The sequence below is a fragment of the Cardiocondyla obscurior genome, linkage group LG02 (assembly GCF_019399895.1).
Source record: "Cardiocondyla obscurior isolate alpha-2009 linkage group LG02, Cobs3.1, whole genome shotgun sequence".
In the NCBI taxonomy this organism is placed as follows: Eukaryota; Metazoa; Arthropoda; class Insecta; order Hymenoptera; family Formicidae; genus Cardiocondyla; species Cardiocondyla obscurior.
In genome coordinates this window covers 4,656,792-4,684,556 of record NC_091865.1, presented here as the reverse complement: position 1 = coordinate 4,684,556, position 27,765 = coordinate 4,656,792, and the positions used below count along the sequence as shown (strand labels likewise).

Sequence of the window (27,765 nt, the reverse complement as noted above, 5' to 3'; positions counted from 1 at the left end):
AATTGCATACACCAGCGAGAAGAAATTTTTCTCGAAGGCGTGTCATAGTGCGTGGGTATGATGACTTGTGGCAAGCTGATGTAGTCAAGATGCGTCCATACACACGTGTCAACCGAGGTTACCACTACATATTCACCGTTATCAATGTGCTGAGCAAGCATGCTTGGGCTGTACCATTAAAGGCGAAAAGCGGTATCGAAGTTGCAACAGCGATTGTAAAGATCTTTCGCGACGATAAAAGATGTCCGAATAATCTTCAAACTGATAAAGGAAAAGAATTTTATAACACAAATGTGCAAAAACTTTTGAAAAAACATAATATTAACCATTATTCCACATACTCCGTAATGAAAGCGTCAGTTGTCGAACGGTTCAACCGAACGCTTAAAAACGCTATGTGGAAAATGTTTACGCTCAATGGAAATTATAAATGGATTGATTTGTTACAGCAGCTTGTTTCGGATTATAACGCGCGAAAACATCGAACTATTGGCATGCGACCTATTGATGTTACCCGCGCAAACGCGAGTAAGCTCTTGGCTACGGTCTACAACCACATGAAGATCGCTGCTCCAGCACGATTTAAAGCTGGTGATTCAGTACGTGTGAGCAAGTTTAAAACATTATTTGAAAAAGGCTATACGCCAAATTGGACCACTGAAGTGTTTAAAATCGTCAAAGTGTTGAAAACTAGTCCCGTGACATACTTGCTTGAGGATTCTTGTGGAAAACCCATAGCTGGGGGATTCTATGAACAGGAATTACTTCATGTAAATAATCCTGATGTATACCTCGTTGAAAAAGTGTTAAAAAAACATGGAAATAATGTTAATGTAAAGTGGTTGGGATTTGATAATTCACACAACTTATGGATACACAAGAATATTTTATAAAAAAATTTAATACATAAATAAACAAACATTTTTTTATATTATATTATAATACATAAATAAAAAAATTTTTTATATTATAATACATATGAGTATGGAATATAAACTTTTATTTATAGTGGTATTTTATAATGCGCCCATGGTAAAGTTTCAGTAGAACCGGGTACAATGTATTGCTTATCGTCATATGGACTCAGAGCAGTTTTCTCCTCACGTATAGTATACACCTCATGCAACTTGGATCTTATACATGTTTGCTGACGAGTCATTTCTATTTCCTCATTCAAGCATCGTGTGTAATCATCAAACGTTATCTTTTTAGCAACATTACTTTTAACACCTTTAATTTTTTTGGTATCTTTTTTACCCTTGACTCGCAAAGCACACATTTTTGCTCTAAGTCCAACGAATTCAGTCATAATTGCTCCATTGTTTTCATCTTTCATTAAACCCGGTACTTTTTTATTAACGCGTGGGAGACCATATGCATTAACAATCGCATAATCGCTCGTATCGAATTTGTTAATGTTATGTTTCATAATTTCGTAAACGTCATCACATTCAATATGATATATGAAACTATCCGTATCGGTATACATAATTTTACATTTATTATGATATAGAGGTTGCATATGCTCATGGTGAAATTCATACAAACATGTCTTAGATATGTCTAGAATACACATACCAACATAAATTGGTTTGTTAAATTTTACCGCAAGTTTATGCATTTCAATAGCCACAAGATTTTCAGCAAAGATACTACGACTATGAAAATTTAGTTTCGCAATCAACGCCTCAGCGCCAAATCTTCCTTCCCAATGTGTTACAAGTCTCACATCGACGTGATTACGCACATTCTCCATAGTTTTGCCAAATACAGCATTGTTCATCAATTTGTATAAATTTTTTTCAAAATCATTTTTAGCAAGCGTTCTAAATTTTGTATTAAGTTCTATATAAACACGTAGCCATGGGGATTGTTTAAATAGTAATATGCGATGTATTTTTGTAAAATGCAGTCCATGATTAATACATTGCTGTAAATTGCAATAATGAATGATGTAGCGTTTTTTATCGCATAAAGTTGCAAGCAGTTTGTCCTGCCGCTTACCTGGCGGTTTATCACGCGTAGGACAGAACGGCAGGTCAACATGCTCGTCATGTAATTTTTGCGGATACTCCATATCAAGCTCAAGAATGTAACCATCAGGTGAATCTAGTGATACATTTATCACATCAAAATTAGAAGCATTGTCAACCCATTGAAAATCCGCGTATGACAGCGGTTGATACATCGCCCATCCATATAAATTATTCACATCAAAATACATCAAATATGTTGATGGTTTCGATGAATCATATGACTGCATGTACTTATTGTTGGCATGAGCATATCTACCAGAGCATTGGCTTAATCCCCCTCTTATTCCACGTTTAATAAACATAACCATATCGATGTCGGTAAGAAGTTCAAATTTAATATTTGTATGTTTTAACATCGCGTCCCATGTAAAACCAGGTAAAGTGTAATAATACGCTGAATCAAGTTTGTAACTCGTTATACAGCTGTCTCTAAAATTTTCAAATATGTCAGCCAACAACAAGACATCGGTTTTTAAATATAAATCGCTGTACTCTTCTAACGTTCGAATTGAAAATTGTTGCCAGATATCTACAACGTGTGCATAATTACTCTCGGATACTATGTCATCTGTCAATGAACTGTAAAACGATTCGCGTGGTGGTAAACATGTATCCTCTAACTTTTCAATAGAATCGATATATTCATATGGAAAGACACCTTTACGCGTTAATAAATCAAAATTTTTATTACTTAAATTAGAAAATTCATATCGTAACACTCGCAGTTTATCCTTATTTAAAAAAGATGCTAATTTCTCAAGACTAGTACTTAAAAATTTAAATGAATCAATAAATCGTAATTTTATACAGTCATTTCTCTCATCAGTAGTACTTTTCACATTTTTTGTAAACGATATATACTTTTCTTTTGTAATGGGAAGCAGCTCTACTGATCCATCATAGGCAGTAGATATTTCTTTGATGATAAAATGCGCGTTATAATCAGATAAATTGTGAAAAACTATGGGGATACAATTTGAATCCATATAATTTATATTACAGTTTGAATGTGCGAGTCCTCTGTATCGTCCAGTTAAATGACAATGATCACGCACTCGCGTATCATCAGCTGCAAACGGTTTTTCACACACATGACAATGCGTAGCTCTTTTGAATTCTTCCCAATCATTTTGCGTAAAATCTACCATGGGTACATTGCTAGATAAAATTGTCTTTACGCTGTGAGCTAAATTTTTAAGTTCTTCGATAAATCATGAAACACAATTATTATCGCGACGAAATCGATACATTAATAACGTGTCATCATATGAGCAACACACATAGTACCCTATGCTGAATACCCTGTGATGCTGCTGTGCGCATGTAGATGTTGCAAGATCAGCATTCACCTTTTCCAAAGTGCATTCGAGGTCAGCATATACAACAAATGGCATTCGTTCCTTCCTGTTATAATTATTAAAACTTAACCATTTGTCATCTTCACTCGGTAGCATAATTGCACATTTATTGATTTATTCACAATCTACGCTGTGGGTTTTCAATCTTTCGTTGGAGCCAAAATAGTGTAAACATCTAAAAAAAAAATATAATATTAATACATTATTTATAATGTATGTTATAACATAAAAATTATGATATTTACCGATCGCAAAAGTATTTTCTGTTCTTCGTCTTGCTTAACTGTGAGCTCCTGAGGCGTGATAAATTTTTTATTAGTGAAAAATGTCCAACATCTTTATCTTCTTGTGTGTACAGTAAATGTATATGTACGTCTCTTTTTTTTTCTGTGAGTTGTATTGGTAAAATTAGCTTCTTTTCAACAGCATATACATTTATGGAAATATTGTTAAGATTTTTAAATTTTTTAATTTGTTTCAAGGTTACTGGAAATTCAATACCTTGAAGATTTAATACTGTTGTGTAATGTGGATATGATATTAATCGCTCAGTATGCGTTTCTGTTGGATATAACGCTGCTACAACCGATCATGCGAAACATGATTTATTTGTAGATTGCACACTGATCACGGCTCTTTTCATTTTAATTTCACATGGCAATTTGATGTAACACCCTGCATGCAGTGGATTGTATTTATTAACATTTACAGTTAGGTTTTGTATGCGAGACAATGCCCAGCCGCTATCACGTTCTTGAAACTCATCTAAAGATGAGAGAATAGGCTCGATGACTTGCGACTCATACCATTCCAATAGATCGCATGTGTGAAGGAGTTCACTATTTTTTGTACACACACTTTTATTCGAAGTTTTATCACCCGCCACAAATTCACCGTTAAACACAGTATTTATTTTTACATTATAATGTTCATGCATAACATTTCTAACACATTTAAGCACAATGTCTCGCGCATCTTCAAGAAATTGTCGAGGTTCAATATATTTTGAATTGATTATGGCACCGGTTAATATACGATTTTTGAAAGATGTATCTATTTTCAACCATCGAAGTCCTGACTCGCATGTATTATATCCTGCACCAGCGTGAACGAAACGTTGTCGCGTTGAATCTCGTAAACTCTCGATACGTGCAATACTGGCAACATGTGATTGCTTTACGCCAATGGATAATCTTGGATGTTTATTTCGACCATGTTCTTTAATAGATTCAATGTACTCATCACAATGTTGCTCTCATATATTCAATTCTTCACGTGAATTCAATCGAGCCGCTTGTGACACTAGTTCTTGCTCTCGCTGATCCATTACTGCTCTCGAGATTTCTACACGATTAATGATGTATATTATTCACGCTGAGCGGTTTTTATGTGCATTATTTTTATTGCGTCATATGTATCAAATATATTAAGAATAATTTTTTTCATGATATTAGTCATATGTTGTTGTAAGCATTTTTTTAATTGTAAAATATTATCTCAACAATATGCGTAATCGGTATTTAAAAAATACACGTGTCTTAATTATCTCAAATGCATTGGTCTTCACATTTCTCGACAAAAACTGCTGATGCCGCACTTTGACACGTGCCTGTCGATCTTATAGTAGTGTCGACAAGTTTTGCATCTTTTTAATATAATCTTCGCTAACTTATGATTTTTTCATTATAACATTCGGTGACTTCGGCCGTCAAAGTGTAGTTTTATGTGTGTAGAGTTGGATGAATAAATTGAAGTACAAAAATGATTAAACTGTTTGATATAATATATAATTAATAAATGAGATACACTGATCTTTACTGAGTGACTGCTTGAATGCATCTGAAGCGCTCCGGTTTATTTCGTGGCCCGTTGGCCCTCTCGTTTCTTTGTCTCTTAATCTAGGGATACTATTCCTATCAAGCACGTACTAATGATTTATCTGAATCTATATCTTTTGTCCTAACGGTTCATTACACTCTTCTTGACTCCGAAGCACGTTTTATTTACTTAATATTGTAACAATGCTCCCCGACGGTGCATCATTCCCGGCCGACGACCCACCGATGCCGCCGAACCGACCAGCCGTCCGGCGAAGATTATAGAACGCGGCGCGCCCTAATTGTGTTCAAATGTAACGAACGAGCCGTTCCGCGACTAAGTTCCGCGCGCGGAAAGAATCAAACAAACCCGAGTGAGCCGACGGCACCGCGGCTCCTCGTTCCGAACCGCGCCACGACAAAAAACCTAGCGCCGCGAGCGATAAGCATCCTACCGCGAACCCCCGACGCCTACCCTTTTTACGTATAAAAAGGCGACGCCGGAGCGGTAGGACACCGTTCCTGTCCGTTCGCTTCCGAGTGAACATCGACTCCGACTCCGAGCAGAAACCGTCACGGGGTAGAGCGCGCTCTGCCTCGACCAGGCACTCCTGGTGCTCACTCCAGTCCGCACCATAGCAACGTACTCTCCGGCTCGAGGGGTAGAGTTCACTCCGCCTCCACCGAGTACTCTCGGTCCCAGGAGAAGTCGTACTATCGTGCGGCATCCTCACGATACTTTCGCGCCGTCGAGAACACCGGGGTAGAGATCTCTCTGCCTCGACCAAGCTATCTCGGTAAATCGACACCTTACAGGCGCTACCCTCCTATCTATCTCTCATTATCTCGCGTGCACGTCCGTCGAAATCTTCCGCGTTCATCACATAATTATTCCGCGACGCCGTTTCAAATTTCGGTTAACGCTCCGCGCATAAACACCGCGCTCCATCTCACTCCCGCCGCTCGCGCCGACGACGCTCTCACTCGGCGGGGTGAGCGACCGACCGCGTATTGCCGTGTAAATAATAAATGTAAACGCGTAGCCGTCAAATGCGCCAGCGATCTTTTGTTAATTATACTCGATCATCGTCACGTAACAATTCTCAACTTGTACATATTTCTATACTTATAATAAACTTAGTTCATTATTCAATTCAATCTCGAGTGTATCTAACGACCCTCTCAACCGAATCCTGGAATCCCGACGAGCGCTCCGGGACCGGCTCGCTAGAGCGATATTCGGTGTCCCTGACCAAAACAAAAACGGGTCGTTTCAATATTATATTACTATATAGCGCACTCAGTTTGAACAATATTTTAACATAAAGTTATTTCTCAACACCCCTTCTTAACTTTATGATATAATTTTTGAATTATATCAAATGCTGTCTCACATTCACTAACGAATTCCAGTTGCTTATTCGTTATGGAGCTGTATATGTAATTAAGTGCCTTTAAATTTAAATCAACCCACTCTGGTTCTTTATCGAGTGCAGTACAATATCTCTGTGCAGCTAATTCACACTTATTCATTTTTAAAAATGCCATAATTCGTTTCTTCCAATTTCCGTAGTCTTCTCCATTGAATACGGGTATTTTAATATCTGTCATTGTTGATGACATTTTTACACTTTCTGCCACTCAGTTTTATTAAGGCCACTTAATTCAATACTTCTTATCACGATTTTTATTCAACCACGCTCTGCTACCATGTAGAGTTGGATGAATAATTTGAAGTACAAAAATGATTAAACTGTTTGATATAATATACAGGGTGTCCCAGACCAACGTCACTTTTTTTTAATGGTAGGTAAAACTCGTTAAAATAAGACGAAAAGTCTTATATTATTTTTCAAAATTTGCAACCGTTAACGAAATATCAATTAAAATGTAAACGTGTGCGAGCGACAAGGAAGCGCAGACTGAGCGAGCGCGCGATAGACGACGGCGAGTATCGCTTAAAGAGAATGGGCGGAACTAGCGCGTAGCGAGCGAGACAAGGAGGCAACGCGTGAGCGAGACGATGCGACGACACGCGAGCAAAATAAAGCGACAACGCGCGTTGTCTCTTTGTCTCGCTCGCTACGCGCTAGTTCCGCCTATTCTCTTTAAGCGATACTCGCCGCCGTCTATCGCGCGCTCGCTCAGTCTGCGCTTCCTTGTCGCTCGCACACGTTTACATTTTAATTGATATCTCGTTAACGGTTGCGAATTTTGAAAAATAATATAAGACTTTTCGTCTTATTTCGACGAGTTCTACCTACTATTAAAAAAAAGTGACATTGGTCTGGGACACCCTGTATAATTAATAAATGAGATACACTGATCTTTACTGAGTGGCTGCTTGAATGCATCTGAAGCGCTCCGGTTTATTTCGTGGTCCGTTGGCTCTCTCGTTTTTTTGTCTCTTAATCTAGGGATACTATTCCTATCAAGCACGTACTAATGATTCATCTGAATCTATATCTTTTGTCCTAACGGTTCATTACACTCTTCTTGACTCCGAAGCACGTTTTATTTACTTAATATTATATTACTATATAGCGCACTTAGTTTGAACAATATTTTAACATAAAGTTATTTCTCAACAATGTAAACTGCTAAAGATGGCTAATTTGAATGATATAAATGGTGACAATGTACCGATGGATTTTGAGTTATCAGATGAAGACGATGAAGACGATGTCACATTGTCCAGTGATAGCGATTACGGGAGTGATCAGAGTGAAGACCTCGAAGATCGTGTGCGCATAACATTAGACTCATCGCAAATTCGTGCACTTAATGGGCGTACTAGACATTGTATGATGTCTATATATTATTCCACGCTTAATGGTGATATTGCAATATGTGCATCATGCATGATTAATTTGAATGATACAGGTGTATCAATGCATCTCGTACGCAAACATGAAATCAATGTTTATGATGCGCTATGTGATAGATCTTGTACTAATTGTAGACTTTCACTATTTATGATAATTCCATGTCAGATATGTCCTATATGTGTCGCATAAAACATTCGCTACAGTTTGCAATGAAGATTCAATTCAGCTGACTGGTACATTTTATTAATAATGGTGGTGGTGATAGCTATGGTGGGGTTTTGTGTATAAAAATGTATAGAACAAATGTAATGTTACATCAGTTGCAAAACGTTTATCAAACGACGCGCTGTTACCGCTCTCGACAATTTCTTTAAAAACTTTATTACGTTGAAAAAAACTATCCAGATGGATTTCTACTTCTCAACTACTACTACTGCTAAAACATCAAATGTAAATAATGCGTAAGTATTGATTTAAAAAAATTTGTGGAAAAACTTTTTTAAAATAAAAAAAACTTTTTTAAAATAAAAACTTCTTTTATATAGCATCTCAACCAAACATCGTGTCATACGCTTGCTGAGTAGACGGTATGCGCTTACAACTACGGGATACAAGTATTTGGAGATCGGTGTTAACGTTGGCCCACCGAGTTTTGTTGAGATCGCCATTGGTGATAATCGGGGGCATGAAATGCTGCTATCTCTCGAATCATGGAAATCACTTTGTGAATATCGAGAAAACATCCTGAGTCTTTTCCACAATAAATTTGGAAACCCTCAAGATTTTGTATACCTTGGTTTGGTGACAGCTCGAGTATACAACATGAATGGTTTAAATATCCTGTGTCTCGAATCGGGCAATATACAGATGATGATGACTGAGTCAACATATCTCAAGATGATTGATCTCGATGATTGTATTACCATATCATTTGATAGGATGACAGCTGTTCTCGGACAAATCGATATAAAGTATACACAATTCTCCAACATCGCATGTCCTGCAAAGAATCGTGTTGAGGCAACAAGTGCAATACGTATTAGCAGTTATTTTGATAAGAATCAATTCATCGATTGCGAACTGTTAGCTCTTATTTTCAATGTATAACATTATTCTTTTTATAATAAATTTCAAAAAAATTTATAATTATTATCACAGCATAACTCTGAGTTGAAAGTTTATTATCCTACGTATCATATTTTTTCCCGTTCACACCGGTATATCATTTCACCGTGGTATATACATTACATCTTAATGTTAGCTCCAACTGATAATCAAATATAATTTTTTAATAAAAAAAATATTTTTTACTTTATGTTATAGCTTTTTATTTTATTACATTGTTTTATTTTTATCCTTAACTTGCAAACATTTTTTTCCAAAAATTAGTATTAATAATGTTGAAATGATGTTAACGTTAATAATGATTTATACAATATAAAAAATTTTTTTATCTATCAAAAAAAATTCATGTTCTACATTATGTCTTTATAATGAGCTAAAAGATTTTTTTATCACGTATATTGTTTCACCATCACATGGGAGAATATATGCTACCTCGTCGCATGGGCATACGCTGCATTTTTTACACCGTTGGTCCAGCTGATAAAAAAAAAGTTAGCTGTCACCAACGTTGTTAAATGCAGCTCAGCTTACTTTGCAACAGTAACTTGAAAGAGCATCATTCCAAAAGTGACTTAAAGAACATTATTCTAAAAAATGGATACAGTGGTTGTGCATATTATTTATCCGATAAGAATCGTAAGTATTTATACCGTCACTTATACTATCATTTATTATTATTATTATTATTATTATTTTAATTATTTTTATTTTTTTTTTCCAGCGTATTTTAACTAACCATGGGACGTATGAGATGAATACATCTCATCAGGTGCGGGTTAGAATTCCACGGCATGGAATTGAAGTATGTATTTTTTTTTATTTTTAATATTTATATAAGAAAAATTTTTTTATAATATAAATACCATTTTTTTTCTTTTTTAGAGCGCGGTTGTATTTGTCATTCCACATGATGGTCGGGCCGCATATGTGCGGCAACCAGAAAGTAGTCTGGATACACTGATTGCCGCAGCAGCCGCAGATATTGCGGCTATACTTGAGGAGGATGATGGAAGTGTATAATTTTAGTGGTGTGCGGGCGTGTGGGTATGTGTGGCTAAAAAATTTTATATGTGTGTATGTATGTATGACTTTTATTTTAGATTAAAAAAATGTTTTTTTGTTTTTTAATTTTTGTGTTTATAAAAAACTATATTTTTTAATTTTATTTTAAAGTTTAAGTTTTTTAGATTCAAAAATGTTTTATTTTAATTTTTATATATGTGTGTATGCATAACTTTTATATGTGTGTGTATGTATGCATAACTTTTATTTTAAGTTTTTAGATTAAAAAATGTTTTGTTTTTTAATTTTTATGTTTATAAAAACTGTATTTTTTTTAAATTTTATTTTAAGTTTAAGTTTTTAGATTAAAAAAAATACTTTATCTTAATTTTTCAAAAAATGTTTATGTGTATGTATGTATGCATGACTTTAATTTTAAGTTTTTTTTTAATGTTTTTTCAATATTGTATGTGTAATTTTTCTATATTAAAAAATTTTTATTAAATAATTTTTATTTTTTTCTATCTCTACCTCAGAAAAAAATTCCCTCTCTTACACTTCTCTCATTATAAGTTAGTAACGACGGTATATATGTATATATGCGTAAAATGGCTGATACATACGATGTGTAAAGATGGTAGGTATGAGAAATTTTGCTGACATGTGAGTTCTAATCCATGGGTGCAATGGGTGAGGTGCGGAAACGAGGGAAGGATCTACGGTGAGGTGTGGAGACGGGGGGAGGATCTACGGTGAGGGAACTGTATGGAGAGGGAACTCATTGGCGTGGTGACATAAGAGAGAAAAAATGGAGAAGTGTGAATTACTCATATTCACAATCCCTCGTCTCTACGCTATTGAAATTCCCCCTCCCTACGCTCCTCTCGTCATAGATTCTTCACCCGTCCCCGCGCCCCGCTCATTGCCCCATGAATTAGAACCCGTGTTTATTCCCTACTTTAATATATATATATATATATATATATATATATATATATATATATATATATATATATATATATAGGGTAGAGTTCCGAAAAGCGCCTACCCCTGATTTCAATAAAATTTTGGGTGATTACGTAACTTTTCACCCTGATTACGAATATCAAGGTCAAAGTTGGCGGAAACCCCATATTATAGTGTTAGACGCAAAACCCCCGACCTTCAAGGTCACCCCATGGGGTTATGTAACTTTTTACCCTGATTGCGAATATCAAGGTCAAAGTTGGCGGAAACCCCATATTATGGTGTTAGACGCAAAAAACCCATGAAACTTCGTCGTGTAATTTCTAAAAGCACATACTCCCGACATTCAAGGTCACTCTATGGGGTTATCCCGATAAAAAATATTCCTCTCAATTGGGTTGGGTTAGGTTAGTTTTAACAGTCGTGAGGCCCCCCGCAGGGGGGCCGAACCTCCTATTAGGCATTTTTCATTATTAATCACACATGTGCGGTTTCATGGGTTTTTTGCGTCTAACACCATAATATGGGGTTTCCGCCAACTTTGACCTTGATATTCATAATCAGGGTGAAAAGTTACATAATCCCATGGAGTGACTTTGAATGTCAGAGGTATGTACTTTTGGAAGTTTCACGGCAAAGTTTCATGGGTTTTTTGCGTCTAACACCATAATATGGGGTTTCCGCCAACTTTGACCTTGATATTCGTAATCAGGGTGAAAAGTTACGTAATCACCCAAAATTTCATTAAAATCAGGGGTAGGCGCTTTTTGGAACTTTATCCGAAGAACGCGTGCTCACAACTATTACTCTCGGTGCTCTCGTTACCTACTGCCTGCCGCTCTTCACGCTCCTGACGCGCTGTATGTCTAATATTCCTACGCGTGCTTTGGCCAATAGCGCTACAAGCGGGACGATATGCATTCGTCTTAGTTTACATACGCGCGCTCTATTTCTACGCTGTCCTTGCAAACCTTACAGTTGTAAATTTCTTAAGTTCTCAATCGCTTCCATTCTTTTTGTCATATCTTAATTTCCTGTAAAATTAATAAACTCAATGTTTTTTTATTTCTTACTAAATAAGCTCTACAATTTTATTCATAATTAAACCAAGTAAATACTATTCTAAGTATTTATTTTATTTTTTAAAATAATTTTTTTAAAACTTGAATAAATTTACTAACCTTCAGATTGTAAATATGTAGCGAAAAAATTAAAACACTTTTATAATAAAATTTAACCGTAATTTTCACGATAAGTCTATTTAGAAAGCGATTGAGACAGCATTTATTGACTTTCCAATAACTTTCGGATTTCTTAAACAATGTCTCGCGTAAGAGATCAGTTAAAATTTATAACTTTTTCAAAAATATTGTTATGGACATCAAAGGGTGAATCAGTTTTCTTCACATTTACCAAAATTTTGGATAAAAAATTTACATTGTTAACACAAACTGAAAAAAGTACAGATGTCGTCAAAATCATAAATTCATTAACTGTCGTCAATCTAACCAAATGTCGTCAAAATTACCGATTTACCATTATGGTTATTTTAACGACGTCGTCAAAGTATATGATGAAATATAAATTTTTGACGACGGGTGTCAAAACAGCCAGAAATCATCAAAGTAGTCAATGCGTACAAAAAATCGTCGTCGAATAATGCGATTGACATATATACAGAGTGTATCATTTAATGTGTCACACTGAACAGGAATAGGTGAATCTTGGTGAGAAAAATAAAAATGTCTTATACCATTTTGCAAAATTCTCAATGGTTATTGAGAAAAAAATTAATTTGTCTATCGCAAGGAAGTCACGCGTGAGAAAGCGCGACAGGCGAATAGCTAAAATGATGCCGTCGCCTGTATAGCTGCTGATATTCGGTTTTAAGAGATAAAAATACCCCTTAAAGTTAAGAGGACTTTATACTTTTTTTAATATATTTCGAAAAGTAACTAGGATATAAAAAAATGTTTTATACGAAAGTTTTGTGGTAATAATAGTTCCATATATCTGTAGTAATAAAATTAAAATTTTATAATTGTTCGGTTACATGTGTATGCAACCGAATTTGAATAGCCCGGCGTGGGCATTGCGCTGCTGGGCAGCAAATGCCGATGCAAGCGCCACCGGTAATGAGTGGCAAAAAGAAGAATTGAAGAGAGAAGAAGGAAGTAGTGAGCAGCGAGGTTTTGACACAGCAGGAGACCAACGCGAGCAGCAGGAAAAGAAAGGAAAGGAGAGCCACGAAACAAGCAGAGAAAAGGAAGGGAAGGGTGTGAAGGAAGGAAGTGTGTGGAGCGTAGAGAGGAGAGGCGCGGGAGAGTGGCCAGAGGGTCGTCTTGGAAGGTTTAGGAGGAAAAGGTAAGCGTCAAAGGGCCACGTGCGTAACAGGCCGATGGCATGGCTGCTCGGCACGTGGCAGGCTTGCGCCTGACCGACGACGGCACTCTGAGTGAGCTCGTCATTGCTTGAGTTGTGGGCTCTAAGCAGGTTTGCCGAGAAACAGCGACGGCACGAGAAGTGGAGCTTGCTGGATCTCGCCGGTTGCAAACAGAGCAAATGTTTATAAAGACATTGCGCGATGCTGTAAGCCGCATGCGCAGATGCCGCCGACGGGATCGCACAAGATGGCCTTAGGGCAAGAATTGCAACATATTCTGTATATATTATGATTTGAATTTTTAAGGCTTTTCCCTCCTCCCAAGCAGGGGGAGGGTTTTTATGCCTAAAATAAATAACCTTTTTCTGCCTAAATTGAGTGTCTCATTAGCATTTCCTCCCAGATACGCCACTTGCCATCCCTCATATCAATAGAACCAGTCCAGAATTATTTTACGGAATACAATTCGTTCTTATTGTTAATTAAAGAAACAATAGTCAAACAAATAAAATTTGTTAAACAAAAATTTTTTTTTATTTTGTTACTGTAGTTAAATAAAACTTTTTTTTACCATAAAACTTTTGTATGAAACATTTTTTGATATTTTAAATAGTTTTCGAAATATATCGAAAAAAGTATTAGGTGTACAAATAAGTTTCCTCCGTTTAATCAAAGTTGGTGCTACCAGTAAGTTACGATTAAAATTGTTATTTAAAACGTCATTGTCGTAAAGTTGAACACTTGTTAACAAGTTGACCTTGACATATTAGTTAATTTTTATCAAAATAGTATATTTTTTATGTGCGAAAATGTCAAGTTTTGAACCAAATAAGCGTCATATGCGGGAACTATTAACTTATTTCTTCAATTTGAAGAAATCTGCAGCTGAGGCGCATTGATTGCTTTTAGAAGTATACGGTGAGACTGTCTTAAGTGAAAGAAGTTGTAGTGGGTGGTTTCAAAAGTTCAAGAACGGTGATTTTAACATCAACGACAAAAAACGTAGCGAAAGACCGAAAGTGTACGACAACGTAGAATTGGAAAAATTACTGAATAAAGATTCGTGCCAAACGCAAGAAGAACTTGCACTTACATTAAAAGTGACTCAGCAAGCAGTTTTACATCGGTTGAAATCATTGGGAATGATTCAGAAACAAGGACATTGAATTTCACATGAACTGACGCCTGTCAAGACTTATCTGCAAACACTTAATTGGGAAGTTTTACTTCACCCGCCATATTCGCCAGACATTGCTTCATCTGATTTCCATTTGTCTCGATCGATGGCGCATAGCTTGTCTGAACAGCACTTCATATCATATGAAGATACGAAAAATTGGATCGATTCGTCGATAAACTCAAAAAGTGAAGAATTCTTCCGATGCGGTATCCGTATGCTGCCTGAAAGATGGCAAAAAGTAGTGACAAACGACGGACAACACTTCGATTAAAACACATGTACCGTTTGTTTGTAACAAATGCCCAATTTTTTATAAAAAACGGCGGAAATTTATTTGTACATTTAATATAATTCGGTTTTAACTTTGTGGGGTAGTTTCACCCTTAAAACCGAATATTAGCAGCTAATATTTTTTAAATTTATTTAATATTGACCCTTAAATGAGAGCGGCTTTTTTCAGCACTCTTCTTTGTTTTTTCTCTGCTAGCTTAGCACTTTTTTTTTCTTCTTGTTTACGTGCACACGCGTGAACGTGTCACGATCCGCGTGCGTGAGATTGCCGGAACGGTCAGATGTGACCGTGCACTCTAGGTGAATACGGTAGCAGAATCGAATAAATCAGTGCTCGGAATTAGTTGCACATTTCGGTCCGATTTCAAAGACACCGCCTCCTTTTCTCACTACACTTGACGATCGGCCGGCCGAGTCGTCAAACCGCGTGCGCGACGCTGTTTCTCAGGAGTGCCGGAAAGCTTTTTAGCTATTATTAAAAAAAAAAGAGAACTGATTGTTTTGTTCTTGCTTTTTGCGATGCAATTTATTTTGCTTTAATACACACAATAAGTGATACAGAATCCAGACTGATTCGCGATGTTAGTCGTCGAACTAGCGTAGCGAGACTGACGCTGAGTCGGAAAAGTCGCAGGGATCTGCAGCAAGATCCTTTGTTCTTAACGTTATCTTCGGGAGTTTCCGACGCTCGGGGAACCAGACAGCTCAATTTTCATATGCGTTTGCTGTCGCCAGGCCCAAGATAGGGCACGCAATAAAAATTTTAAACGATTTTTTTGTTAACGAAATCCTACGCCGGAGATCTCGTATTAACGGCGCGTCGCGAAGGCGTCAGAAATATTATACCAAAATTTTATGCCTTTTTCCAACATCTATTCTTTCTCTCCCTGCTCTCTATACTTCTACAATTTTTAATTCTATCTCTATTGCTTCTCAGATGTTTTCTATTTTTTATTTTTTTTTATTTACTTCTAATTTTCTAATTATAATATTCTTCCGTCTTTCCTCCCTTGTTCAACTTTTTCTTTATGACTTCCACTCTTATTTTATTCATTTCTTTTATTATTTCTGCCCCCTCCTTCTTTTTGCTTATTTTCTCCTCTTTTTATTCTGATCTTTTCTTTCTTATTCTCTTATGCTACCATTTTTTTTTCAACTTCTCTTTATCTCTCTTCTACTCTTCGTTCCGTCGCTTCAACCTTTTTCTCAATTCTCTTATCTCCTTTTTTCTTTTACCCCCTCCTTTTCTCCATTTCTTTTGTAATTTTTTCCCTCATTTTTTTATATTATTTTTTCAAATTTTTTCTTATGTTATCCATCATTTTCTAGATCTTTTATTTCCAATTCTTAAATAATTTTTCCATTTTTTCTTCCTTCTTCTTTACTTTTCCTATTGACGATCTCAGAATTTTCTTATTTTTATTAAACTACATCCTTTCTTTCTTCCTTTTTTACTCCTCCGTTTATCATTATAATTATCTCTTCTATATTCTTGAAACTTCCTCTTTTTTCGTTTCACTTCCCCTCTACGCTTAATCTTTTTAATTTACCATCTATCACTCTTTCTTAAGGCACTTTTCCACTGTCTAATTTTTTCCTTATTTTTTCCTTTATGCTTTCTCCTATGTTTCACTTTTCTGTTTACTTCAATTTTCTCCGTGCTTATCCTTCTTTTCTACTGTTTATCCTCTTTGTCTTACTTTCTTCTCTACCATCTTCGTTATCTACGCCGTCTTTTCTTTCTTGTCGCTGTCCCTCTCTCAATTTTTAATCCCAGTCTAACCTATTCTTAGTTTTGCTCAGTCTCTCTTAATATGCCCCTCTTTCCTTTCGACCTTGCTTTTTCTAACCTTTCCTGCAATAGCACCTTTTCTCATACACGCACTTTCTTTTCTCTCATTTTTATTTTTTCCGATACTATCCTTTTTTCTCTTTCTTTTTTTAAAGTTTACACCGTCCTCTTCGTGTCGAACACTTATGCACTAAAAATGGAAGTCTACAAGTAGTAAATTATCGACTGCAATTAACAATAATACTATTAAAAATATGTAGAATACGTAATGTAAGCTATAAAACTTTCCTAAGAGGCAGTCGAAAATTCACATTCTATAATACAAAGGTGGTTTATTTACTTTGATTAATTTTGTATAATATATCACTATAGATTTGCTCAAGAAGTGAGCTTGTCCATTTCATACGTAGTGTTGTCATCACTTGGAGTTAGCACATATTCCTTAGTATTCGGTGGTGTTACTATTCTCAGCGTATGTTTGTATATAATTCTTTAAATTATAATTCTAAAATATAAAATATAAAATAAAATATGTAAAGAGTAAAATATAAAATGTAAAATGATGAATTATAAAATATACATGAATTTTACATTACATTAAGTGGAGAAGTCCATGTAACGCGAAAAAATAAATGCGATGTTTAGGAATTTTTTTAAACAAAACTATTAATTGTGTTGATTAAAAATTTTTTTTGTTAGGGTGTGCTTCTGAAAACATCGGACACCCAATTTTGTTGCCACTACATGTACTTATGTATTTTGATGCACTGATTACGAGTCTCGTAATCGAAGTTAGTAGAAATTGATTTTTATACGGTGCAAACTATGGAAAAACTATCAAATAATTTTTTGTAATTATTTTTTAAACGATTAAAAATTTTGAAGAATGTTTCAGATAAAAGTTGTAGATCTCATTAAAATACACATTTTCAACCCTATACATTTTTATCGTAAAACAAATATACAGGGTGTCCCATATCTTATGACCCACTCGGGAGACATGGGTAGTTCTAATTATTTCGAACAAGAAAATCCCATACCATTTTTTAAGTTGAGCGTTTATTTGCAAGAAATCAACGTTGTAAAATTTATTATATCCGACTGAGAGCGAGACGATGCGACAACGCGCGAGCGAGCGGTGCGGCTATACGCGAGACGTGGTTAAAGACATCACGCGAGTGAGACGATGCGACGACGCGCGAGCGAGACGATGCGGCGACGCGCGAGTGACACGATGCGACCGAAACTATACGATGACGTGCGTCCGAGACAATGCGACGTCGTCGTATCGTTTCGGTCACATCGTGTCACTCGCGCGTCGCCGCACCGCTCGCTCGCGCGTCGTCGCATCGTCTCGCTCTCGGTTGAATATAATAAATTTTAAAATGTTGATTTCTCGCAAATAAACGCCCAAATTTAAAAAATGGTATGGAACTTTCTTGTTCGAAATAATTAGAACTACCCATGTCCCCCGGGTGGGTTATAAGGTATGGAACACCCTATACAGGGTGTCCCAGACATAACAAAGGATACTGGGAGGATAGATAGAATTGATTGAGACAAGTAGAAAAGTCTCGTACCATTTTGCAAAATTCTCAACCGTTATTGAGAAAAAAATTAAAATGTATAAATTGCATAGGCGTAAGAGCGACAAGGATGCTGCGCGTGAATGAATGCGACAGGCGACGGCGCCATTTCTAGCGATTCGCCTGTCGCGCTCACTCACGCGCAGCATCCTTGTCGCTTTTACGCCTATACAATTTATACATTTTAATTTTTTTCTCAATAACGGTTGAAAATTTCGCAAAATGGTTGTCGAGGCCGATCTCACTCGTTCGGTTGAACGAGTCTTCCTTCCTTTCCTCTGGGATCTCGTGCGGAATTTTGTAAATGATCGGACTCTCGTAATTATAATTTAACAATATAATTATATTTTCTCTTCTCAAAGATGAGAGATTGGCGCGAGTCCAGTGTCGGGCAGACAATTCGAGCCAGACAATGATTACAATTTTTTATCGGATCGTTATAATTTTTTCGTGACGACTGACTGGCGCGTGTTAATGCTCTTCTATTTATCGGCACCGAAAACAAAGGATCTTGTCGTCGATTCGCGTCGAATTATCTTGAGGCAGTCGATAACCCTTCGGTGTTGTATACATCTTTTCGGCCGTTTTTCTATAATCTATTTGTCGGTCGGTCGTTGGCCTTACGCTGTTTTTGATCTATTTATTATTTTCGCTTTATTATTTTCGCGTCGGTGTTAATATACCGGTTTTCTACAGCCTTTTCGTTGTCTCGAATTTTAAGTTAGATTATAAAAATTGTCGCGATAACAATGGTACAGGACTTTTCTACTTGTCTCAATCAATTCTATCTATCCTCCCAATATCCTTTGTTATGTCTGGGACATCCTGTATAATGAGAAAGAAAATTAAATTAAATTTTAGTACACAACTCTGCAGTACATGAATTGTAGATAATTAAAGTTAATTTCTTAAAATTGAAATATAATGTAATATAAAAAAAAAATTTTAATTAATATTATTAATATAATTTCTTTTGCATTACATAGACTTTCTTCTTTAAATATATTTTGTAGGTAAAAAGATTCTTTATGTATATTATATAAATTTAATTAAAATTTATGGCATAAATAGAACAATATTGTTTGTAAATAATTAATAGTAAATTATTTTTACCACTTCTTTTTAGCGACTGCCATTATCCGTAAAAGCAGAATTTTTTGTAGTATGTATTTCATCATTGGCAAAAGTTCTTTTATGTGCATGGCCAGCTGATTATTTAATGACCATAGTAAGTTTGAAAATAAAAATTAACCAATGAAATGAGATACCGTAAACGTGTTTGGCGCATTTATAACTTAAAAAATATTTCAGAGTTCTGATATTGCAGAAGCTGCATATGATTCATTATGGTATAAGCATGAAATTAATTCGCAAAAAATTATGTTATACACATTGCTTCGCTGTCAGCAACCTGTAATTATAACTGTCCCTGGTTTGTTATCAGCTTTAACGTTCCAACATTATTCATCTGTAAGGAAACATAATGTGCAATGTTTTAATTTTTTTAATACACTTTTAATTTAAATTACTTTATTTTAATTTGTATTATATTTCTTATTATATGTGATTTTCTTTTTAGTAAGTGTTTATAATTTTTAAGTAAATTAATTATATGTTATTGATATTCATATGCATCTTATTACAAACAGCACTTCATGTAATATAATAATATTTACTTGCGTTTACAAGTTTTTTAAAATAATTTTGCAGTACGTTTCGACAGCATTTTCTTTTTTGACGACTTTTCGAATGATTCTATCTGACGATGATACAAGATAAAATAATATAAAAGAAAAACTTTAGAAAAAATATTTTAATTTTTTGAATTTCAAGTATGATATAAACAAAATAAAAACTATACTCTAATTATGTATATGTTAATAAAATTTGAAAAAGTTTTTGTTGACAAATTTGTCAATGTTCGATACCGAATAGCGGAAAGAAAAAAATTTTTTGCCAAAGTTGCAGAATTAACTAAAAAATTCTTAATGAGACGTCTACAATCACGCAAAAAATGTTCAAGGTTTGAGTTCGTCAAATCCAATCTTTCTGTGGTTGGATACGCATTAGATCTCGGATCAGCAGAGGTGCGTTCACAAACTCCACCATGTAAAAAAGGTAAGGTAACAATACATGACATGTCTTTTCATACCCGAGTGAGTAAATCAACACGAACTATCTGAACGCTTAAGGGAATTCTAAAAACAACTAATTTGTAAATTTGAAATAATTGGGACACCGAAATTGCCTGTTTCATTATCTTTGATTTTCGACTTGAATTTGGTGCTAAACAATAATTATATACAGGGTGTCCCAGACATAACAAAAGATACTGGGAGGATAGATAGAATTGATTGAGACAAGTAGAAAAGTCCCGTACCATTTTGCAAAATTCTCAACCGTTATTGAGAAAAAAATTAATTTGTCTAGCGCAAGAGCAACAAGGAAGCTGCGGGCGAGTGAGCGCGACAGGCGAATGGCTAGGAATGGTGCCGTCGCCTGTCGCGCTCACTCACGCGCAGCAACCTTGTCGCTCTTACGCCTATACAATTTATACATTTTAATTTTTTTCTCAATAACGGTTGAGAATTTTGCAAAATGGTACGGGACTTTTCTACTTGTCTCAATCAATTCTATCTATTCTCTCAGTATCCTTCGTTATGTGTGGGACGCCCTGTATAATAGGGTGTTCCATAGTATAATATTTTTCTTTCGGGAGTAAATAAGGCTTGTCAAAACAAATAGAAAAACCCTATACATCTTTGTAAAATTCTCAACCGTTATTGAGAATAAAATTAAAATGTCTAGCGTAATAGCTAGACAAGGAAGTTGAGGGTGAGTAAGCGCAACACTTATCCACAGCTTATTTGTCGCTCTTACGCTAAACATTTTTATTTATTTTTCCAATAACAAATGAGAATTTTACAAAATAGTATAGGACTTTTTCTGTGTTAGCATAATAACCGCTAACCTCGGAGAAGAAAAACTAGCTGCAATAATCCCTGAGATGAGTAGGTTCCAATCACCACGACACAGCGCGTCCTTAAGTTGCGGATAGAGGAACGGTCACTGTTTTTGAGAGCACGGTGCGCGAATTCAATAAGTCCGACAAATTACACACACAAAAAAAACACACTTTATTTTACAATATTTACAAGGTTGCAATTTCGCCAGCACGGCTAAACTGCACTTAGACGCTTCGCGGTCTCGCCAAGCACTCGCACGGTGCCGCAACTTTCGATCGCCTTTTCTGAATTCGGAGTTCTCGCAGTTCCGACGCGCTTATTCCACCGACTTTTTCGCGACTGGAGTTCCCGGGCATTCCTTCCCAGAAACCGCTCGCGAATTCGCGGTAATGCCCAAAAAAGGCAAAAACGATCGCTAAGCCCAGGCATTGGCTGAAAAACGATCGCGCGATAGCGATCCAGCGCAACACGCCGCTGGATCACAACACGCCGTGACGCCCGACACACCGCGTCACGCGCTAGGGGCCTGACAGCGCGTCGCGATCAGCTGTTCGAGCCCAAAATAGCGAGCACGCGTCGGCTCGTCACGCTTTTCACGCGAGGCCGCACGCGGCAGCTGAATGTTCGACATGCCGCCCGCCTCGGCAGTCGTTCTGCCGATTGATTTCTATTCACATTTAAGTGCATACTAATTTCCCGGGATCCGTTTCCTCGCGCGTTGCCCCCCTGTCCTTCACCGCCTCGCCCGTGCAACTGGTCGCGAACAGCGGCACGATTTTAACGACCGGGCGTTTAAACGTCGATGTCGCGGTCCGCACGGACACCACGCGCACCTGTCCGTCCGCCCCGGGATGCACATCTACAACGCGCGCGAGAGGCCACCGCGTCGGTGGCGTGTTTTCTCCGCGGATGAGGCACAGAGTGCCCACGCGAACGTTCTCCGCCCGCCGTAACCACTTGGGGCGCGCTGCCATGGTTTGGAGGACCTCCGCCGCCCACCGTCGCCAAAAATGATCCCGCATCCGCTGCAGCACCCGCCATCTCGTCAAGTCGGCCTCCGGTATGCAGTCCAGGCGAGCTTCGGGAACGGAGTTCAACGCCGCTCCAATTAGAAAATGTCCCGGCGTTAATGCCTCAACGTCGTCCGGGTCGTCCGAAAGCGGCGCCAAAGGGCGTGAGTTGAGACACGCCTCCACCTCCGAGAGCAAGGTGGTAAGCTCCTCAAACGTGAGGGAAGTCTCGCCAATCACCCTCCTCAAGTGATGCTTCGTGGAGCGCACCGCAGCTTCCCACAGGCCACCGAAGTGAGGGGCTCCGGGCGGATTGAATCTCCACGCCACTCCGTCATTCGCGAGTCGGTTCGTCCACGGGCTCTCGCGTTCTATCCCCCGCAGAAAGGCGCGCAGCTGAGCGTCCGCTCCGACAAAAGTGGTGCCCCGATCGCTCCACATCGTGGCACACAACCCGCGCCGAGATACGAAACGTCGGTACGCAGCCAGGAACGCGTCGGCGGAATAATCGGAGACGGCCTCCAGGTGTACGGCTCTAGTCGCGAAACATACAAAAATCGCCAGAAACCCGCGGAATGATTTCTGGCCGCGCCCCCGCGAACATCGCATCCAGACGGGACCCGCATAATCAATGCCCGTGTGAAGGAAGGGCCGCGACGGACGCACTCTTTCCCGAGGAAGATCGCCCATGAGAGGCTGCGGGTGTGCCGCCCGCCATCTCGCACACCGCACGCAGCCGTGTATCAGCCGCTTGACCACCGAGCGCCCGCACAGCACCCAGTAGCGCTGTCGCAGCACGGCCAGGGTGAGTTGCACCCCCCCGTGCAACACGCGCCGGTGGCAAGCATCCACCAGGAGTCTCGTCCAGCCGGAGTCCCGTGGCAAGATGACAGGGTGCCGCTGGTCCAGAGGCACCAGCGCGTGCCTCACTCTCCCGCCGACCCTCAGCACGCCCCTCTCGTCCAGGAACGGCGTCAGCCGAAGCAGGTCACTGCGCCGCGGTAACGGAGCGCCAGTCCGGATGTCCTCCACCTCCTCCGCAAACCACAGGCCCTGAACCGCTCGCGTCCACAGGGTCTCAGCCTCCTCGAGTTCACCGGCCGTCAGAGTTCCTGGAACTACAATGCCACCGCTCGCTCTGCGTCGCCAACGCAGACAGCGAGCGGTGAATCGAAGCAAATGGTTTAGCCTCGAAAAGCGAAGGAGAATCTCGCTCTCCTCCACTACTGCCGCCGTCAACGCCGTCCCCGCACGCCGCTCTCTTGCCGCCTCCTCCAGCTCCATCCCCGTCATTGTCGTCTGCTTCTCCTCGCCCGGGGGTGCTCCATCCCGCAACCAAGGGGGGCCCGTCCACCACAACGGATGCTCCACCAGCTCTCGAGGCCTCACTCCGCGAGAAGCGCAATCAGCGGGGTTGTCGACCCCACGAAGATGCCGCCAATGATCGCCAGGAAAATTGCGCTGAATTTCGGCGACTCGGTTCGCCACATAAGTGGTCCATTTCGCGGGGTGTCCCCGTATCCACGCCAAGGCCACCGTCGAGTCAGTCCAGAGGTGCACGGCGCTCGTCGGAAGGTCCAGAAGAGCTCTGAAATGCTCCACCACCTCCGCCAGCAAGGCCGCTCCGCATAACTCCAGGCGGGGGAGAGACACCCTGCGCAGCGGCGCCACCCGAGTCTTGGCACCAAGCAGGGTGACTCGGCCGCCCGAATTCTTCTTCTCCTCGTCCACCTGCAGGTAGACCACCGCAGCGTAAGCCCTCTCGGACGCATCCGAAAATCCGTGCAGCCGGATCGAGGGACGCGAGGCCGACGTCCGCAGCCACCGAGGCAGCTCCACCGCCTCCAAGAGCGGCAATTCAGCTCGAAACGCCATCCAAGCGGCGGCATCTCCCGCGTCCAAGGCGTCATCCCACGCCACTCCTCGAAGCCACAGAGTCTGGATCATGAGCTTGGCACTCACAGTCACCGGAGCAAGCCAGCCCAGCGGGTCGTACAGCCGCGCGGATTCCGAGAGAACCCGCCGCTTCGTGGGAGGTCGAGTGTCCGAACTCGGCACTCGAAATCGGAAGGCATCGCGCAGCGGATGCCAGCGCAGTCCCAGCGCCGACAGCGTATCCTCCGGGCTCCATTCCACGGCTCCATCCAGGCGATGCTCCCTCGGGATGGTCTCCAGGAGTTTCCCGTCGCTCGCCGCCCATTTCCTAAGCGGGAAGCCGCCTGCCTCGCAAATCGCGGAGAGCTCACGCAGTTTCTCTCGCGCCGCACCCAAGCTATCCGCCCCGGTCAGGACGTCGTCGACATACGTCTCCCGAAGCAAGGCGTCCGCGCCCTGCGGGAAACGTGCTCCTTCGTCGATGGCCAACTGCCTCATTGTCCGGACGGCCAGGAACGGGGCACAGGCAAGACCGTAAGTAACGGTTCTGAGCCGGAACGTCTGCACCGGCTCACCCGGGCTCCCCCTCCATAGCACGCGCTGCAGATCGTGGTCATCCTCGTGGATCAGCACCTGCCGATACATCTTGGCCACGTCCGTAGTTGCGGCAAACTTATGTCGTCTCCATCGCGTCAGGATATCCGCGAGGGCCGGTAGCAAATTTGGCCCACATCGAAGCAACTCATTCAGCGTTACTCCATTGGAAATCCGAGCCGAGCCGTTGAAGACGACTCGGATTTTAGCCGCTGGACCTTCCCCCTTCATCACTCCATGGTGAGGCAAGTAGCATACCCTTCCTCCGCTCTGTCCGGCGGCACTCGGCACGGGCGCCATGTGGCCCAGCGTCAGAAACTCCTTCATAAAGTCCGAGTACAGCTTGTACAGTCGTTCATTCCCGGCGAGGCGACGTTCCACTCCGGCGAGTGTTCGTCGCGCTACGCGCTCGGAATCCTCGAGATTCGGCAACGGCTCACGCACCGGGAGGCGCACCACGTATCGTCCAGAGGCCGTTCGCGAGTGCGTCCGCACGAAATGCGCTTCGCACTCCTTTTCTTCCGCCGACATCGGGGGAGGACCGCGCGCGGGTTCCTCCTGCTGCCAGAATCGGGCGACCAGCGATCCGAGGTCGTCGTCCGTCGTGCACGTAAACACCGAGCCCACGAGACCGCTCGACGAGTCGCGCACCGCTCCCGCCAGAATCCATCCTAGCGTGGTATTCACTGCCACTGGAACGTCCGGCCCTCCTCTCCGTAGGCCCTCACGCACAATGTTCGCGTAGACCTCCGCTCCCAGTAGCACCTCCACCGTCTGACACACATCAAAGTCTGGATCGGCCAGCCTCAGCCCGCGCACGTGAGGCCATTTCTCCGCGATTCGCGCGAGGCCGCCGCCGGATCCTGACACTCGCGGCAAAATCAACGCGGAAATCCGGAACGGTTCCGAGGGCGAGAAGTGCGGGGCAATGCGGGGCAATGCGGCCTCCTCCGCCGCAAACACCTCGTGGATCGAGCTATGGTGCCGCCGGTGACACGTCACGCACGTTTTCGTCGACGGACACGCGTCCAGTCGATGCTTCCCGAAACAGTTCGTGCACAAATCATTTTTTCGCGCCAATTCGCGTCGTTCTCGCGGCGTTCTCTTCTGGAATTCTTTGCACGAGAGAACATAATGAGCGCCCTGACACAAGGAACACTGCGAAGGGCGCGGTTTGTCGCACACGAGAAGTGAACGCGCGGCCCGCGCGCCCGCTCCTGTCTTCCCCGCCGCACTGCCGCGCTCCACTCCGCTGACCTGCAACGCGTCAAGGGCCCGCAATCGCCGCTCAAGAAATTCTTTTAGTCTCTCGTAAGAAGACGGCTCCACAGAGTTGCCCTCCGCCGTCTCCCATTCTCGTCGCGATTTGACGTCGAGCGCCTCGACCACGATGTGCAGAAATAAATCGCACTCCGCGATGGGTCGCCCGATGCCCTCCAGTGAGCCCACGGTCTGCAGCATGCCGTGGTACAAACGCCGAAGATCTGCCGCCGACTCGTTCTTCAATTTCGGCAACGCCAAAAAATTTGCGAGGACAGAGCGTAGCAGGAGCCGTTTATTCGCGTAGTTGTCGGAGAGCAATTTCCAGACGCGGCTGTAATTTTCTCCGGTGGTTGCGATGTTTTTTACGAGCTGCTCAGCGTCTCCCTTTAAGCAGCTCCGCAGGTAGTGTAGCTTGTCAACATTTGACAGTGAGGCATCCTGCGCGATGACGGACTCAAACCTGTCCTTGAAATTAGGCCAGTCCTCGAATCGGCCCGCGAACGACGGCAGTTGCAGTTGGGGCAGCTTCCTCTTGCTCTGGGACCCCTGTACCACCGAGGACATTTCGCTCCTTTCGTTATCCCGCCTGATTTCCTCACGCGCCTCCAACAGGGCGGCGCGTTGATCCACGTAGGCCTCCTCGACCAACCCGAAAAAATCGTTGCGAGTATAATCGCATTCGATCATGCTCGGCCAGTGGTCGTTTCTCAGGGCCTCATGAGCGTTCTCAAATTTCGCCCAGTAATTATCGAGGAGCTTCAACTTACTGTCGATAGCCCCCGCGGTAATTTTGCTCGCTCCCATCTTCTTCAGGTTTTCCACGGCTCGCGCAATTCGGCCGTGGAGTTCTTGCTGCCCGCGCAGCAGAGCCTCCAACTCCGGGCTCACTACGACCGCCCGCTTCCCCGGCGTCTGGGTGGCACTTCCGTCTTCCTTCGTCGCCATGGCACTTAAATCGCCCACGGCTAGTATCCGGCTCGAAGGACCAAAATGTTTTTGAGAGCACGGTGCGCGAATTCAATAAGTCCGACAAATTACACACACAAAAAAAACACACTTTATTTTACAATATTTACAAGGTTGCAATTTCGCCAGCACGGCTAAACTGCACTTAGACGCTTCGCGGTCTCGCCAAGCACTCGCACGGTGCCGCAACTTTCGATCGCCTTTTCTGAATTCGGAGTTCTCGCAGTTTCGACGCGCTTATTCCACCGACTTTTTCGCGACTGGAGTTCCCGGGCATTCCTTCCCAGAAACCGCTCGCGAATTCGCGGTAATGCCCAAAAAAGGCAAAAACGATCGCTAAGCCCAGGCATTGGCTGAAAAACGATCGCGCGATAGCGATCCAGCGCAACACGCCGCTGGATCACAACACGCCGTGACGCCCGACACACCGCGTCACGCGCTAGGGGCCTGACAGCGCGTCGCGATCAGCTGTTCGAGCCCAAAATAGCGAGCACGCGTCGGCTCGTCACGCTTTTCACGCGAGGCCGCACGCGGCAGCTGAATGTTCGACAGTCACTTTATCTCGGTTAGGGATAAAGGTTAGATGTGAATAAATCGAATAAATAATCGCGGACAGTCAATTAAAAATGACCCTCGTGTTTCGAGGTTAAGTGTAGGTTTGATAAGCTCACACTGTAAAACAACTTTATCTAGAAAATCTAAAAGCTCGTCATGGATTTTTCTGGAG

The 27,765-nt window shown here is 41.2% G+C and overlaps 2 protein-coding genes across 2 annotated transcripts in view; one reads left to right on the top strand and one right to left on the bottom strand.

Moving 5' to 3' along the window:
• The window catches only part of LOC139109062 (odorant receptor 10-like), a 98,647-nt gene extending 78,161 nt beyond the window's left edge, over positions 1-20,486 (top strand). Inside the window, exons 4-7 of the mRNA XM_070667882.1 lie at positions 17,151-17,250; positions 19,491-19,592; positions 19,676-19,834; positions 20,075-20,486. Coding sequence (XP_070523983.1) covers positions 17,151-17,250; positions 19,491-19,592; positions 19,676-19,834; positions 20,075-20,143 — 430 coding nt within the window. The 3' untranslated portion in view covers positions 20,144-20,486. The remainder of the gene's footprint in view (positions 1-17,150; positions 17,251-19,490; positions 19,593-19,675; positions 19,835-20,074) is intronic.
• Positions 20,487-22,007: 1,521 nt separating this feature from the next.
• LOC139109655 (uncharacterized) lies at positions 22,008-27,017 on the bottom strand. Its single transcript, XM_070668904.1, has one exon. It carries the CDS (start codon positions 27,015-27,017, stop codon positions 22,008-22,010), a length of 5,010 nt encoding a protein of 1,669 aa, XP_070525005.1.
• Positions 27,018-27,765: the final 748 nt, after the last annotated feature.